At 40.5% G+C, this 18057-nt stretch overlaps 1 protein-coding gene across 1 annotated transcript in view; it reads left to right on the top strand.

Annotated features, from left to right (window-relative positions):
* The first annotated feature begins 3910 nt into the window (after positions 1–3910).
* The window catches only part of LOC109936628 (WD repeat-containing protein 19), a 142212-nt gene continuing 128065 nt past the window's right edge, over positions 3911–18057 (top strand). The window contains exons 1-3 of the mRNA XM_048600926.1: positions 3911–4030; positions 5082–5193; positions 6761–6874. Coding sequence (XP_048456883.1) covers positions 3911–4030; positions 5082–5193; positions 6761–6874 — 346 coding nt within the window. The remainder of the gene's footprint in view (positions 4031–5081; positions 5194–6760; positions 6875–18057) is intronic.

The raw sequence follows: 18057 nt of genomic DNA on the forward strand, positions 1-18057 counted from the left end.
CACCTTGTTGTCTCGGATTCTCCAGCATCTGCAGTTCCTACTATCTCTCATAGAATATGAATTCCCTGATTGGGTATATTAATCTGGATGAATCAGGGATCCCTGGCTGCAGATAAAAAGAGGAGTGTCAGAGATTCTGGCACACTGACAGTTGACCCTGAAGACACAGTACTGAAGTCAAGGACTCTTCATGTGCAAATAAAGGGTGACCTGGTGACAGGATTCCAGCCCCTGTGGAGTTATTTCATTTCCCTTGGCACAAGCTGGAAGACTAAACACTAGTAATGATGTGTATGTTCACATGGCATTCATTTTTCAACAAATTTCAACCTAATATCCTAATCTGTTTATTTTTCATTTCTGTCCAGTTTGCAGCCAATTTGTGCTCCCAATATGAACCATGCAGTTTTTAAAAAAGCTTCCATTACCCCTAGTTTAATTCCAATACTTTACATGTTGCAATGTATGCATTTTAACTTTTTTTTTATAACTGCCATTTTACCTATTTGGATCTTTCTTTCAATACAACATAACAACATTTTTTTCACTAATTTTTTTTTGCTTTTTAAGACTCATTAACTTTTGATTTGAAGGCCTTGGCTTTGACCAAAATTATGGGCTTGGAATGATATTTTACTGAGAACTGTGCTTCTTTGGCTATAATTTGAATGGTTTCAAGCATGTACTGTTAAATTTTCCAGGACACATCAGTATCATTTAGTATATTGATGGAACTTTCTTCTTTACATTCCATTGATATAAGTGAGTTTTTTACCTGACAGCTCTGAAACACTAGTCTCTTACAAAAAAATGTTTATATTTTGGAAATCTAGATTAAAATATCTGATATTTCTCTGCCCCATTCCACAAATACCTAGAAGCAATAAACAGACTAGCAACATGTATTATTTATTATTTCTTTAGCACATGCATGACATTTCAGTGGTAACGTGCGATGCATTATGGGAGAGAGTATCTTATGCTCAGCAGAAGCAGTATTAACAAAAACCAGGAATACTACTGCAATACAAACTTTAGATGCATAGCAACTTTGATAATATCAAATCAAAATGTTACATCAATATAAGGACAGAATAAAAGAAATGAGAACTGAATTACAACCTTGCACATTGGTTCAAGCTGTTAAACACCACTTCACCACATCATTTCATTTGATCTAGCTTTTCTGTGTGCAATTTATCCCATATATCTGTGTCAATAATGTGACCAAGTGTATGACAGTAATTTTAAGAATCAACATTCAATGGAGTGTTCAGCCTTTTCCTCAAAAGAATAATGTAAAAGAATAAGAAAGAATGTGGAGTCTGTTAGGAAGAAGGTTTTAAAGTACAATTAATGAAACTAAAGAAATTGATAATGGGCTGGATTTCTGAAGAGAGGCAATCTCTCTCAGATTTACATTTTAAGAAAGAATGGAGCTCTGTATTTCTGAGAGGAAGCCTTGGGGCTTCCTTAATAATGCAGAGTGGTACTTCTTGTTTCTTCCATAGAGCAGAACTGTTGGAGAAAGGCAAACCATGCCCCTTTTTCTTAGCAATCAGGTGATGTGTTTTGAAACTTAAATGTGTTGACAGCCACTTTGACAGCTACTGTTATACCATAATTACATCAGGTAAGTGTGATGTTAGGGTGCTGGGAGGATACAGGTGGGTGGAGGGAATAACATATCAGGTATGCACAAGTGCCAGCTTGGATGGGTAATAGCTGTGGAGAGGTTTGGGTGGCAATGTTAGGAGCCAAAAGTAGAAGATTTTGTGCCAAATGAGTTAGGGTTAAGGTGCCAGGTAAGTAGATTGTCAGCGGGAAATGGCTAGATCACCAAGTGGGGTAGGATGCCAAGTGGGAAGGGAGTAGTAAGTTAATTGGTTAGGGTGCCAGGCTGGAAGGTGGCAAGGTAAGTGATGCAGATTTTAGGGTGGGTGGGAGAAACTGGATCTGGCAGGGAAGGTCTCTGATGGGTCTGAAGGGGTTCAGTTCTGGTGGCAATGGTGGGCTGGTCATGTCTGGCTTAGGGTGCATAGTATCAGGTTGGGTCCAGCAGTGGTAGGTGTTTGGGCTGGATCTAGTCTGGTCCAGGGCTTGTCTGGTTAGGTTCCATGAGGAAGGGGAGTATTAGGTAGATTGAGTCTGGCAGCAGAGGATTGGGGTCAAGTGGGCTCCGGCAGTGCATGGTGAGGGGTCGGGTGTGGAGCAGATGGAGGGGGAATGTGGAGTATCCCGGGAGGTTGGGTTAGATATCTGACGGAGGTGTCATTGGGAATGTTTGGAGTGAATGATTTATTATCACTTGCATTTTAAAGTGAATAATATGCTAAAATACAGTGAAAAGCTTCAACTGTCGCCACAATGCAGTGCCATCATGAAATGTATAGGCCTAAATGTTGTGTCTGTTAGACCCTTACTCAGGAGTGGATGGTCAATAGTAGTCCTGTAAATTTATAGAAAAAAATTGAAACTACTGGGGTACACACACATTGTTCTGGAAACAGCTGTTGTTCACATCTTTTTGTTGGATAATCTTTGTTTTCAAGTAGGATTGTTCAAAAGACAACTGAAATAACTTGGCCTCTGTCTTCCTGTAATTGTGTTCCTGCTGGCACACTGAAATTCTTTCTCTCTTTTTATCTTAAATCTTTCTGTTGGTTTTCAACTCTTTCATATTACACTTTTATTGACTATGTGCCTTTTGCATATTTTCTCTTATTATCTCTGCATTTCATTATTTGTGCCGAACTCCTTATTCTTTCAGGTTGTTCTTTATTATTCACATATCCCATATTCCCTGGTTCTTTGATCCATGCTGCTTCATTAATTTATTTGGACCAATTTTCCTCATATGGTGCAAGATGTATCCACAAAGGTAAGAACAAGCACTGAATCTGCCTGCACAGTATTACATTAATAGCACTTGAATCCCCCTTGAGCAGTTCAGAATGATTTACTCATCTCACATTTTGCTATAGACATGAGCAAATTTTCATTTTAAATTGGTTAGATCTGTATTGAAATTGAAGACTAAGAGTGTGTCAAATGAATGTGTTAATACATGTTCTGCTGATATTGCTGGTAGTTGTTTCAACAGTAAAATGGTATATATTTGAATTTTAAAGTCATGCACTATATTTGCTCTAGTGTTTATACTTTAATTTATTGTATTGGATTTGTATTATAGTTTCATTTGTTGCACAGCTTTTTTTATTTCAACGTGATGTGCTGCATTTGTACTTTAAATTATTGTTTTATATTTGTTGTTTTAAATGCCTTCTGTTTGCATTATAATTATCCTGTGACAATCTGTTAGTTTTAAAATTCACACTTCATACAGGATCTAATCCAAGGATGATGGTGTCTGCTACAACCTTGGGCAGCTATGAATGGATCTGGATATTGTATTTCTATGATGTGGTTTCTCCATTTTCCTTAATTTGCAGTCACAGCTTGGGTCCAGAGCTGCAATCTTCGACTGAAATTAAATTAGCGTGACTGTGCAGAAATCTTGGGCTGAATTTCACCAAAAATTGACAATTTTGGGAAGTTTTATACAAGGTTTCTCCATGAGCCCTTTCAGATTTTCTCACATAATGATATGCAGCTCACCTCATTTTGTAGGCTCAGTGCTCTGTGACATTGCCACTGGCAAAAGTACTTGTGACTGCCAAGACCTTCTGGATCTCTCACTGGTGGCACCATATTTAAACTCCAGATGAGGACCAGGTCAATTTCTGCCAGCTAGGAACTCATTCACAGTTGCAGTGTCAGAGGTGTTACCTTGGAGATGGCTGACAAGCAACTTGGCACCTCACTTTGCTGATTGGGACCTGGAGGTTCTGGTGGACAGTGTGGTGAAGAGGAGGATTATCTAATTTCCTCAGGAGCTTCAGAGGAGATCATGGCAACAGACCCTGCCATTGGGCCTGAAGTTGCCTGCCAGGTCAGTGTGATATCCGTGGCATGGAGAATTGCTCAGCAGCACAGGATGAAGGTTAATGGTCTTCTGTGCTCCACAAAGGTAAGTGCCACCATCTTCTCTTTGCTAGCTCACCTTCACTGTATGCTTCCGTATCCAAGTCCCACCAAGGCTGAACGTCCATCATTCTCATTAATTCATTCATCATCTTCCATCATTCTCTGCCACCTACCACAATCCCCCAGATTTCTAACCCTGCGTGCCCTCTGTGATGCCTACTTACTCACTTAGCACATCTCACCACCTTTCCTCGATCTGTACCAGCAACCTTCATCTCACTAAATCCTCCCTTTGTCTTATTCCAGGAGAAAAGATCACACATAGAACAGAGAGAGCAAAGATGGATGGTGGAGACCCAAAATTCATCCATGATCCCTTATGAGGAGAGAATCTTTGCCCAAAATGGAGAGGACCACAACTGCTCATGTGATGATGCCAAGACCTCCATATCCTAGCAGCTAGGCAAAATTAATTTTCAAGAGCTGTTTTGCTCCCCCATTACTGTCTCTCTCTCCCTCTCATCTCCTACAGGCATCTGTGGCATCCACACAGTCACTGCCTTGAAGACACCAGCTCTGCAGAACATCAGCCCCTCCTTCACACCTGAGGAAAAAGACACACACTGGTACTTCATCTGAGGGATGTGTGTCACAGGCTGTCTCCCATGTCGTTCAGCAGTTCAGATACTGACACCTTGGTTGGTACTTTAACTAGCGTATAGCCAGGATCACATTCAGGTGATCCTGAATGTTACTGCCACTCCTCCGTAGCTGGCTGAGGGATACACACCCCAGGTTGCTGGCATATGAGGACTATGCACCTGCTCCCAGGTAGAGAGAGCCTCATGGTGTCATTCACTAAGAATTTCATTCAAGTGCACAAACAGACACAGGAAGAGCAGGCAGGTTTGTCAAAGGCAGTCAGGAAACTGATTCAAAGGTTGTAGGAGTTCACGAATGTCATCTGTTTCACACTGCCTCTAGCATGCCCATGGCTACCTCCATGGGCAGACTGGCAGCTGCCATGGAGATCTAGGTCAAGCACACTCACTGTGTGCCAGATATATGCACAGACCTGTGCTTCTTTGCTCCAGTCATTGGTGTTTAGTACCCGCGGCGCGGTGACAGATATGAGAGATCGTGATGTCACTCCAGGTGCTCCTTTCTGTCAAGGAGAAAGATTGGTGCAAGTTGGCATTCAGCAGGGTGAGGAACCATGCGCTGGCATCCCAGAATTGTCCTTTCAGGTCTCTCCAGAAATGCCTCTCCACTCTACCTGCAGTCCGTAATCCCATGGGAGCCAAAATTCCAAGGACAGCAGATTTGGGAATTGAATATCCAAGCGTACTCAGTATTTTGGAAAGACAGGCAGGAAGGAAAAGGAGGTGGTGTAGTTTTGTTAGTAAAATGCTGTAGTGAGTAATAATATCAAGGCTGGTGATCAAAATGTAGAATCAGTCTGAGTAGAGATAAGAAATAGCAAGGGAAAGAAATTCCTGGTGGGAATAATCCGTGGGTCCCCAAATGAGAGTCCTGCAGTGGGGTACAGTAAAACCAAGAAATACTGGAGGCTTGTAAGAAAGGTACAAAAAGAATCATGGGTGATTATAATATGCATATAGCCTGGATTAATCAAATTGGTAAGGGTAGCCTTGCAGGAGAATTCATTGAATGCATTAGAGATTGTTTCTTGGAGCAATATGTTCTGGAACCAACCAGGGAGTAGGCTATTATTGATTTGATATTTGTGTAATGAGGTATGATTAATTGCTGATCTCATAGTAAAGGATTCTCCAATAATCAATGATCATAGTAAGATAGAATTTCAGTCGGAGGGCGAGAAACTGGAGTCTAGTGTTCTGGAGTTAAACAAAGGTTAAAGATAGGCATGAGGACAAATCCGGCCCTCGTGGACTGGGCAGGAAGGCTAAAAGGTAGGACAGTTGATGAGCAGTGGCTGATGTTTAAGGAGGTTCTCAATTGCTTCTAACTGAAGCATATGCAGGAAGGAAGAAAGATTGGAAGAGGTGGATAAAACATGCATGGCTAAGCAAGGAACTTAAGGATATTATAAAGACAAAACCTAAGGCATACCATAATTCAAAGGTGAGTGGCAGCTGGAAGATCAGAAAAATTTTAAAGATCAACAAAGGGTTACTAAAACCATAATAAAAAGAGGAAGGTAAATTACGAAAGAAAACTCATGCAAAACATAAAAATAGATAGCAAAAGCTTCTCTAAGTACATGAAAGAGAAGAGAATACCTAAAGTGAATGTTGGTCATTTGGAGGATGAGACTATGGAGTTAACACTAGAGAAAACAAAAATGGCAGAGACACCAAATAAATATGTTGCTTCAGTTTTAATGGTGGAGGACAGTAGTACCATCCCAATAGTAACGAATAATGTAGGGCTTATAGAAAGGAAAGAGCTTTGAACAATTGTCATCACTAGGGAAAAAGTACTGATCAGACTATTGGGATTAAAGGAAAACAAGTCTCCAAGGCCAGATGGCCTACATCCTATGGTCTTAAAGGTAATGGCAGCAGTGACAGTGGATCTTTTGGTTATAGTAGTGTTAAATTCCCTGGCTAGGGGAAAGGTTTCAGAGGATTGGAAAAATGCTAATATAATGCGTGTTAGTATAACATGTGTTGTTTGTTACAGTCCATTACTAAGGAAGTAATAACAAGACATTTGGAAAGTCAAAACTCAATCTATCAGAGTCAGCATGGTTTTATGAAGGGTAAATCATGTTTGACTAATTTGCTAGAATTCTTTGAAGATGTTACAAGAAAGATGAATAATCAGGATCCTGTTGATGTACTATATTTGGACTTCCAGAAAGCATTTGATAAGGTGCCACACAAAAGTTTTAAGACACAAGGTAAGATCATGGATGCACATATAGAAATAGCCAAATTTGCAGATGGCACTAAAATAGGTGGTAAAATAAGTTTCAATGAAGAAGTAGAAGTTTGCAAATGTATCAAAATTTGGCAGAAGTTTAAAGTGGATAAGTGTGAGGTTATCTATTTTGGTTGGAAGAATAGAAAGGCAACTTAATATCTAAAAGAAGAGAAACTTCAGATTGCTTTGGTGCGGAGGGATCTGAGTGTCATTTTGCACAAATCTCAGAAAACTGGTATGCAGACACAGCAGGTAATGAGGAAAGCATACGGAATTTTGGCATTTATTGTGAAAAGGAAAGAGTAGAAAAGTGGGGAAGTTTTGCTGCAACTGTACAAGTCACTAAGTGCGACTGCACCTGGAATACATTTTTGGTCCCCTACTTGAGGAGGACTGTAATTGCATTGGAGGCAGTTCAGAGGAGTTTCATTAAATTGGTTCAAGAAATAAGGGGTTTGGCTTATGAAGAGAGATTGAGCAGTTTAGGCCTTTACTATCTGAAGTTTAGAAGAACGTGAGGAGATCTAACTGGGATATATAAGACATTGGAGGGGATTGACAAAGTAGTCATAGAGAGGATATTTCCTTATGTGGGGCAATCTAGAAGGAGAAGTCATAGTTTTGGGATTACGGGTAGCAGATTTAAAAGAGCAATGTGGAGAAATTATTTCTCTCACAGAGTCACGAATCTGTGTAATTCACTACCCCAGATTGCAGTGGATGTTGGGAAATTGAGTAAATTTATAGAGGCGATAGACAGATTTATAATTAGTAAGGGGTTGAAGGGTCATGGAGACCAGGCAGGAAAGTGGAGCTGAGGCTCAGATGAGATCATCCATGGTCATATTAAATGGTAGAGCAGGCTCAAAGGGCTGAATTACCTACTCCTGCTCCAAGTTCTTATATTCTTATGTAATTGAATAGGCATGTAATTTGACTTGCATATGGTATGAATATCTGGTTCAGGTCACAAAAAGTTATCTTTGTTTCACAATAAGGAAATATCATACAAGAAATTATACAGCAGTGTGACTCAACTCCCATGAATTCAGATACTGAGACTCAAATAACAAAATTAACAGAATTGAGTTTGGAACATACACTTTAAACACAAGGAGCAGGAACAGGAGCAGACCACATGGGCTACCATAGAATTTCTTCACAGAATTCTTACAGTGTGGAAGCAGGCCATTCAGCCCATCAAGTTCACACCAACCTTTCAAAAAGCATCCCACCCAGACCCATCCCCCTATCCTATCCCTGTACTCCTGAATTCCTCATGGCTAATCCACCTAGCCTGCACATCCATGGACACTATGGGGCAATTTAGCATGGCCAAGCCACCTAACCTGCATATCTTTGGACTGTGGGAAGAAACTGAAGCACCCAGAGGAAGCCCACACAGACATGGGGAGAATGCACAAACTCCACACAGTCTCCTGAGGGTGGAATCGGGGTTGTTGCTGCTGTGAGGCAGCAGTGTTAATCATTGAACCACCATGCCACCCTACATTCTTTGTCATTCAATATGATCACAACTGATCTTGGTTTCAGCTCCCCAGATCCCTTGATTCTGTGATACTAAGCATATGTTTTTATTTGTTCACTCATAGGACATGGGCCTAACTAGCTGGGCCAGCTATTGCCCATCCCTAGTTGCCCTTAGAAAGTGGTGCTGAGCTGCTTTCTTGTACCACTGCAGGTCGTGTGCTGTAAATAGACCCATAATGCCATTAGGAAGGCAATTCTGGGTTTTTGACCCAGCAACACTGAAGGAAAAGTGACATATTTCCAGGTCAGGATAGTGACTGGCTTAACGGGGAACTTGTAGGTGGTGATGTTCCCATGTATCTGTTGCCTTTGTCCCTCTAGATGGCAGTGAGTTTGGAAGGTGCTGTCTCAGGATTGTTGACACATTTCTGCAGTGCATCTTGCAGATCGTATACATTGCCGATATGGAGCATTGCTCATGCAGGGCATAGATATTTGTTGATGTGGTGCCAATCAAGTGGGTTGCTTTATCTTCAGTGGTGTCAAGCTTCATGAGTATTGCTGGACCTGCACTTATCCAGTTAGGTAGCGTGTCTCACTCCTAACTTGTGCCTTGTAGATGGAGGACAGATTTTTGGGAGTCAAGATGCAAGTTATTGGCTGCAATATTCTTAGGATTTGGCTTGCTTTTGTAGCCACTGTATTTATATGGCTAGTCAAGTTCAGTTTCTGATCAATGGTTACCCCCAGAATGTTGATAGTGGGGGGTTCAGTGAGGGTAGTGCCATTGAACGTCAAGGGGCGGTGGTTAGATTGTCTCTTATTGGAGATGGTCTGTGCCTGTCATTTGTGTGGCATGAATATTACTTCCACTTTTCAATCCAAGCCTGGATATTGTTCAGATCTTGTTGTATTTGAACATGGTCTGCCTCAGTATCAGCGGTGAACATCTCAATTTCTAACTTTATGACGGAAGAGAGGTTACTGATGAAGCAGCTGGAGACGGGTCTGGACACTACCCTCAGGAACTCCTGCAGAGATGTCCTGAAGCTGAGATAACTGATCTCCAACAACTGTGACCATCTTCCTAAGTCCCGGGTATGACTCCAAACAGCTGAGAACTTTCCCTCTGATTCCCATTAACTCCAGTTTTGGGCTCGTTAATCCCACACTCATTCAAATGCAGCCTCGATGTCAAGGGCTATCGATCTCACCTCACTTCTGGAATTCAGCTGTTTGTCCATGTTTGAACCAAGGCTGTAATGAGGCCAGGACCTGAGTGGCCCCAGTGGATCCCAAATCGGGAGTCACTGAGCAGGTGCTGCTTGATAGCACTGTTCATGACACTTTCCATCACTTTACTAATGGGATGGACAGTAATTGACTGGTTTGGATTCTCCTGCTTTTTGTATAGAGGACATGACTGGGCAATTTTCCACATTGTCGGTTAGATGACCAGTGCTGTAGCAGTGCTGGAACAGCTTGACTAGGGTGTGACAAGTTCTGGAGCACAAGTGTTCAGTAATATTATTAGAATGTTGTCAGGGTCCGTTCAGTCCCTCCAACCATTTGTTGCTATCATGTAGAGTGAGTTGTATTGGCTGAAGACTGGCATCTGTAGTGTTGGCGACCTCTGAAAGTGGCTGAGATGGATCATCCACTCAGCACTTCTGGCTGAAAGTTTTTGCAACTGCTTCAGCCTTATCTCTTACACTGTTGTGATGGGCCACCCCATTATTGATGATGGCAATATTAATAGAGTAGAATCCAGACAGTGTGGAAACAGGCTATTCGGCCCAACAAGCTCACAGCGACTCCCCAAAGAACATCCCACCCAAACCTACCCCCCTACCCTATCCCTATAACCCTGCATTTCCCATAGCTAATCCACCTAACCTAATCCACATCCCTGGACACAATGGGCAATTTAGCATGGCCAATCCACCTAACCTGCACATCTTTGGACTGTGGGTAGAAACCGGAGCATCCAGCAGAAACCCATGCAGACATGGGAGAATGTACAAACTCCACACAGGCAATTGCCTGAAGCTGGAATTGAACCCAGGTGCCTGGTGTTGTAAAGCAGCAGTGCTTACCACTGAGCCATCACGCCACCCCATGGTTTCTCCTCCAGTGAGTTGTTTAATTGTCCATTGCCATTCATTATTGGATGTGGCAAGATGCCATAGCTTAGATCTGATCCATTGGTTGTGTGATTACTTAGCTCTATCATGTGCTGCTTGTGCTGTTTGGCATGGAAATAGTCCTGTTTAGCAGCTTTACCAGGTTAACAACTCATTTTAGTTATGCCTGGTGCTGTTCCTGGCATGTCCTCCTGCACTCTTCATTGAACCAGGGTTAATCCCCTAGATTGATTGTTATGGTAGAGTCAGGGATATGCCATGAGATTACAGATTGAGTTGGAGTACAGTTCTGCTGCTACTAATGGCCCATAATGCCCTATGGATGCCCAGCTTGAGTTGCTAGATTTGATTGAAAACTGTCCCATTTAACACGCTGATAATGCCTTACAACATTATTTATCTCAGTCTTAAATTTAGTCAATGATGAAGCATTAACTATACTTTTGGCTACTTTTGGAGTAGACAATTAGAAAGATTCACGATCGTTTTACTGAAGTAATTTATCCTTATTTCAATCCTAAGTGATTGGCTCCTTACCCTGAGACAGTACCACTGCAACTACTCGACTCATAACCTTGTATGTTTCATTGAGATAGCTTCTCATTTTTCTAAACTTCAGAAATGGGAGATTCAGTTTGCTTGGCCTTTCATCAGAGGACAACCCTCTCATTCCAGGCACCAAGTTAGCAAATCTTTGTTCTGACATCTTCAATACAAGTATATCCTTCATTAAAAGTGGAGAGTAAAATTGCACGTGGTACAGCATTCCAGATGTGGTTGCACCAAAGCTTTATACAATTGTAGCAAGACTTATTTATTTCTGCACTCCAAACCCCTTGCAATAAAGACCAATATGCCATTGGCCTTCCTAACTGCTTGATGCATAGCTGTGCTAACTTTCTGCATTCCTTGTAAGAATACGCCCAAGATTTTTTGAAAATCAACAGTGACATGCTTCATACTTTCTTAGTTTGAAGCTAGGGTCCAGGAAAGATCTACCAGGATGTTGTCGGGACTGGAGGATTTGAACTATAAGGCTGGATAGGCTTGGACTCTTTGGAGCATAGGAACTTTATAAAATCATGAGGGGCATAGATAAGGTGAACAGCAAAGGTCTTTTCCTTATGGTCCGTGAGTTCAAAACTAGGGGCATATTTTTAAGGCAAGAGGAGAAAGAATTAAAAGGGACCTGAGGGGCAATTTTTTACACAGAAGGAGGTGTGTGTGTGTGGAATGAACTGCCAGGGGAAGTGATAGACACAGGTACGATTACAACGTTTAAAAGACTATATATAGGTACACGAATAGGAAAGGTTTAGAGAATCATGGGCAAATGCAGGCAAGTACAACCCTATGACTCTAAGTGGAACTAGTCTAGTTTGGCAAATTTGGTTGGCATGGATGAGTTGGACTGAAGGGTCTGCTTCCATGCTCTATGGCTCTATGACAATTGACAGTAAGTACCAAATTAAAGGGAAAACAAAATCTATGCTGCATGAGAGGAAAAATCTGAATTGTTGACATGTGGTCTTTGATTGATATTCGGATTGACATGGAGAATTCACTTGTTTATTATGACTGATGGTTAACTGTCAAGTTTTGTTTACATTTTAAACAAGAAAGGTTACTCTATTTCATCAGTTATCTCCAAACAAATGCTGCTAGACCTGCTGTGTTTCTCCAGCATTTTCACTTTTATAAAAGTAAGAATGTTATGCTCCATTTATATGGGACTTTGGTAAGATCACATCTTGAATAATGTGTGCTGTTCTTGGTCTTTTTAGTTCAGGAAGGATTTAAATGTGTTCGAGGCAGTTCAGACAAGGTTTGCTAGATTGATTCTAGATTAGTTCCAAAGAAGAGTCTTTGGACTTGGAACTTAACGCTGTTTCCCTTTCCGCACCTGTTGAGTTCCTCCAGAATTTTCAGTTTTTATTTCAGATTTCCAGCAAATGCTGTATTTTGCTTTTATTTGCCAGATTGATAGCTGGAATGAGTGGGTCATCTTATGAGGAAAGATTGGACAGATTGGGCTTGTATCCACTGGAGTTTAGAAAGGTCTTAACAAGGTAAATGTGGAAAGGATGTTTCCTTTTGGGGATGAGTCCAGAAACAGGGCCACTCTTTTAAATTAGAAGGCATCTTTCAGGACAGAGATAAAGATAATTTTTTTAATATATCAGAGGGTTGTGTTACTTTGTAACTCTCTGCCTCAGAAGACAGTGGATGTGGGTCATTGAGTTTAGGTGGATTTTAGACTCTTGTTAGGCAAGGGAATCTATGGTTATCAGGGCAGATGGGGATGTGGTTTTCAAAGCACAAACTGACCAACTGTGATCTTATCGCATATTGGAGCAGGCTTGAAATGCTGAATGATCTACTTCAGCTCCTAAGTTGTATGTAAATTTGTTAATATTAAGCCTGTGTCTGCTGACACGTGGTGTTGTTTACAACTGCACATGCACACTGATTAGGAAATACGCACATGCACAATTTCAGAAAGGCTATCCCAATACGTAGAGTTCTGATGATGTCATGTGCTCAAAAAGCACACTATTCAAATGGAGTTCTGCAGGAGAAAGTATGGGGGGGTTAGTGAGGAAGAGATTGAGGACTGGGGTGGGGGAAGGAGAAGAGGACCCAGTTTGCAGGTTGGGAGAATGGGGAGGTGGAGAGAGAGAGAGAGAGAGAGAGAAAGGACAGTGATGGGAGTGGGGGTGTGAGGCGTTACCATATGGAATGTTGTACACAACTGCCTGTGCACCCTGCTATTTCTGGCCCCAAGTATGTTCTGCCTCCCAACCACCACCAGCCAATGAACTGGGGTTAATTAGGCACCAGAAACCAATTTCTAGTGGCAGCTGATCTGTCAGGTTATTGAGACCATTGAGAAGAAGCAAGAGTGCAACTGTTCTAGAGGCCATGTTAATGATGAAGAAGGCATGAAAGATAGTAACGGAAGCCCTAATTGTCAATTGCTTTTACCACGCAAATAGGGTTCAAATAGGCTACGCTTGTGCAAGAAACTGAGAAAAAGGAAAAACAAGATTAGGCCAACCAGCCCAATGACACGGTTGTTTTCACTGAGATATGAAAGGCACGCATGAAAATTCCAGCAGAAACAACATGGAAATTTATATCAAGATGGACAATGCTCTGTGCCATAAAATGGAACTGACTGACCTGAGGAGGCCAATGATCCTGAAGAGTCCAATAAATTCTCGCCTGCTTGCCCACCTGTTTTCTTAGCTTAGGACACAAAGGCCATAGAGATGTTCCAGTATTTTGCATTGCAGCACAAAAACATGGAAAATATTTGACTGCACTGACAACAGAATAGATTGGATCATTCTTGTTTTTTTTAATTCACAAATGAGATGTAGGCTTTGCTGGCTGGACCAACCTTTATTGCCGATTCCTAATTGCCCTTGAAGAGTTAGGGGTGAACTGCTTTCTTGAACAGCTGCATGTGGTGTAGGTGGACCCAGAGTGCGGTGAGGAAGTTCTAGGATTTTGACCCAACAACACTGAAGGAATGACAATATATTTCCTAGTCAAGAAGGTGAGTGGCTTGGAGAGGAACTTGCTGGTGAAGGTGTTCTCATATATCTGCTGCCCTTGTTCTTCTAGATGGCAGTGGTCATGGGTTTTGAAGGTACTGTCTAAGTAGCTTTCTTGAATTTCTGCAGTGCGTCTTGTAGATGGTACACACTGCTGCTGCTGAGCAGTCATGCAGGAGGGAATGCATGTTTCTGGATAAGGTGCCAGACAAGAGGACTGCTTTGTCCAGGTATATGTAGAATATTCCATTACACTCCTAATTTGTGCCTTCTAGACAGTGGATAGACTTTGCTGCAGAATTCCTAGCCTCAGTCCAGCTTTTATAGCCATTGTATTCATATGGGCTAGTGCAGTTCAGTTTCTGGTCAATGGTAACTCCAGTTGTTGGATGTTGCTGGTGGGAGATTCAGCTATTGTAGTGCCATTGAATATTAAGGGGCACGGTGAGATTGTCTTTTATTGGATATGGTCAATATCTTGCATTTGCATGGAGGGAATGTTACTTGCCACTTTCCTGCCCAAGCATGAATGTTGTCCAAGTCTCGCTGTGTTGGGATATGTACTGCTTCAGTATCTGAGGGCTCGTGAATGTTCTGAACATTATGCAATCATCAGCGAACCTCTCCACTTTTTACCTTATGATGGAAAGAAGGTCATTGATAAAGCAGCTGAAGGTGTTTCGGTCCTGAATAGTATTGTAAGGAACTTCTGCAGAAATGTCCTGAAGCTGAGATAACTGACTTCCAACAACCACAGCCATCTTCCCTAGTGCCATGTATGACTCCAACTAATGCACAGCACTTACTAAAAACAGCACATTAAACAGTAAAAAAAGATTTCTGTGTTTCTGTAACACTAACTCCCAAAGATTTTCAATGCCTTTAACTGCACAAGGTCAGGCTATTATAAAGTGTGAACAAATCAAAAACTGAAGGCTTTTTTCTTTAAGTTACTGTGTTACTGCATTTTCATTTACTTTTTAACAGAGTGCATTTGTGGGCAGGTTGGGTTGCATGGAGCATTCCTTAGCTTTCCAGAGCTCCACTTAACAGAAATATGTGGTCAAACCCCCTATGATTTGACTAAGTGTGATTTTACTGTATGTTACAATTGGATGCCAAACCAACATAGGCATAGGAACATTCTTTCAGCTTCTTATGCCTGTACAACATTCAGTTAGATTATGGCTAATATATACCTCAACTCCATTTATCTTCCTTTGATCCTTAATTCTTGATACACTTACATCTGAGTAATCTGATGATCTCATTCCTGAAGATTAACATTCATAGAGGATCCACAACCTTTTGGAGCTTCAGGTCCTGATTTACCACTTCCCCTTATTTGAGAAATGCTTCCTGATTTCACTTTTATGAGGCCTAGGTCTAATTATGGTTATGCACTCTTGTTCTGGATTTCCCCATGAGACGAAATTACTTCTCTTTATTCATGATGTGAAATCCCTTAATAATTTTAACAGTTTTGAACACTTGATTTAATCATACTCCAAACGTATAAACTCATGGGACTACAAACCAACTTTATGCAACTTGTTCTTATTATCTAACTTTTAAGTTCTCTTTTCATCCTAGTGAATTGGTGAAGTATCGCTTCCAAGGCCAATATGTCTTTTTCTGAGATTCAGTACCCAAACTGAATGCAGTACTCCAGATCAGGTCTGACCAAGATTCTTTGCAGCAGAAGTATCACTAGCTCACTTCTGTATTCCATGCTTCCATTCCCAAAATGAATTTAGGGCCAAGTTCCATTCACCTTTTGATTCCTCTTTGTACCTGTGCACCATCTTTTAGTCACTTACATACAAGAATGCAAAAAATCCCTTTGAAGAAAATATTCATCTTCTTCAGATTTTTGATTTGTTTTCTGAAGACTAAAGTCATAGAGTCATACAGCACAGACACAGACCCTTCAGTCCAACCAGCCTATGCTGACCATAATCCCAAACTAAACTCATCCCATCAGGCTGCACTTGGCACATATTGCTCCAAACATTTCTTATTAATGTACATATCTAAATGTCTTTTAAATGTTGTAACTGTATCCACATCCACCGCTGTAGCCTCCTTACGATTCCACATAAGAATCATTCAGTGTAAAGAAAAATTGCCCCCATGTCTTTTCTAAATATTCCTCCACTTACCTTAAAAAATATGCCCCATGGTCTTGAAATCTCCCATCCTGCTGAAAAGACACTTGCTATTCACCTTATTTATTCCTCTCATAATTTTAGGAACCTCTAGAAGGTCACTTCTCAACCTAATACACTCCAGTGAAGAAAATTCCAGCCGATCCAACCTTTCTTTATGACTCAAACCTCCCATACTTAACAACAAAGTTGTTAAATCTCTGCTGAACACTCTCCAGCTTAATAATATCCTTCCTATAATAGGGAGACCAGAACTGGTCTCACAGTACTCCAGAATAGGCCTCACCAATGTCCTGTACAACCTCTACATAATGTCCAACTTCTATACCCAAAGGTCTCAGCAATGAAGACAGCATGCTAAACACCTTCTTAATTACCCTATCTGTATGCGATACAAACATCAAAGAATTATGTACCTGAACCCCTCGGTCTCTCTGTTCTATAACACCAGCCAAGGCCCTACTTTTAATTGTACAAGTCTTGCCTTTGTTGTTTTACCAAAATGCAATACCTCACATTTATCGAAATTAAACTCCATCTGCCACTCATCAGCCCACTGACCCAATTTATCAAGACCTCTCTAATCTTAGATAACCTTCTTCACTGTCCACTATACCACCAACTATATTTGCATTTACACCCTTGTCATTAATATATATTCTGAGGCCACATTACAAATACTGAAAACATCACTTTTCATAACCCACCATTCAGAGAACAAATCTTCTGTGTCCAATCTCCCAGCCAGGTAGCAATGCATGTCACATGATTACCTCCAATCCAATGTGCTTTCTATTTATAACATTTGTAATAATCTCATGAGCGGAACTTTATCAAATGTCTTTTGGAAATCCACATAGACACTGCCTTACACTATGCTAAATTTGACTGGATGTTTCTATTCAGGAACTAATTGAAGAGAAAAATTGAAATGTTGATCAAAATATTTTAATCATTTTTTTCTAATAAATCATCAGATCTCTCATGTTGCTGATGGGTAGTTGGATGAAACATTGTTTTATAATAATAGGAATGTTCTGCTTTATAACGGAAAATATTTTGTTTTCCTGCAATGGAGCTGAATTAAACTGACCTTAACTTCTAAGGTCAAAAATATAATTATTCCAACTAGGCATGTCAATTTAAAATTAAATGTTGGCAATAGAAATATCAGATTGACCATTGTTTCTAAATTTAGAACAAACCAATATGCAATGAATTAATTTCTTTCTTTTGTCTTATTCTTCCAATATTCTGAAATAAAATGTCTGAATTCTGACGGGCAAACACAAGATTCAAGAGTTTGATATATACATTGAGAAATGGTTCAAATCTCTGCAACAATTACGGTGATTTGTGTTTTATTTATATAATAAAACATTGTCTCACTTCACAAACATTTTTTTCCCTAAAGCCACTAGATAGTAAGGACTATATTCGAAAATCTATATATAGAAACTAGAGGTAATGACTCAGATTGTTCCAAAAATGTATGAGAATGCAGGATGTTCTTAGGAAGGAGATTAAGTTCAAGGACATTGACAGAAACATATCAAATGGACAGAATAAACATTGATGGCATTGAATAAAAAGTTGTACTAAAAATACAAAATATGAATGCAAAGTGAACAACATATTATTAAAAAAATACTGATTTTAATTTTGAGTATTTGGGGAACAAAATTATGTTACAAAAAAGTCACAGTATTTGTTATGTATTCACTCTGAGGTGGTTTGCATCCCAGTTATCATCTTACTTCCAGTTTGGAAACTTTAGTATATTCAATTACTGAATCT

The sequence above is a fragment of the Rhincodon typus genome, chromosome 1, assembly GCF_021869965.1.
Source record: "Rhincodon typus isolate 14 chromosome 1, sRhiTyp1.1, whole genome shotgun sequence".
Classification (NCBI taxonomy): domain Eukaryota; kingdom Metazoa; phylum Chordata; class Chondrichthyes; order Orectolobiformes; family Rhincodontidae; genus Rhincodon; species Rhincodon typus.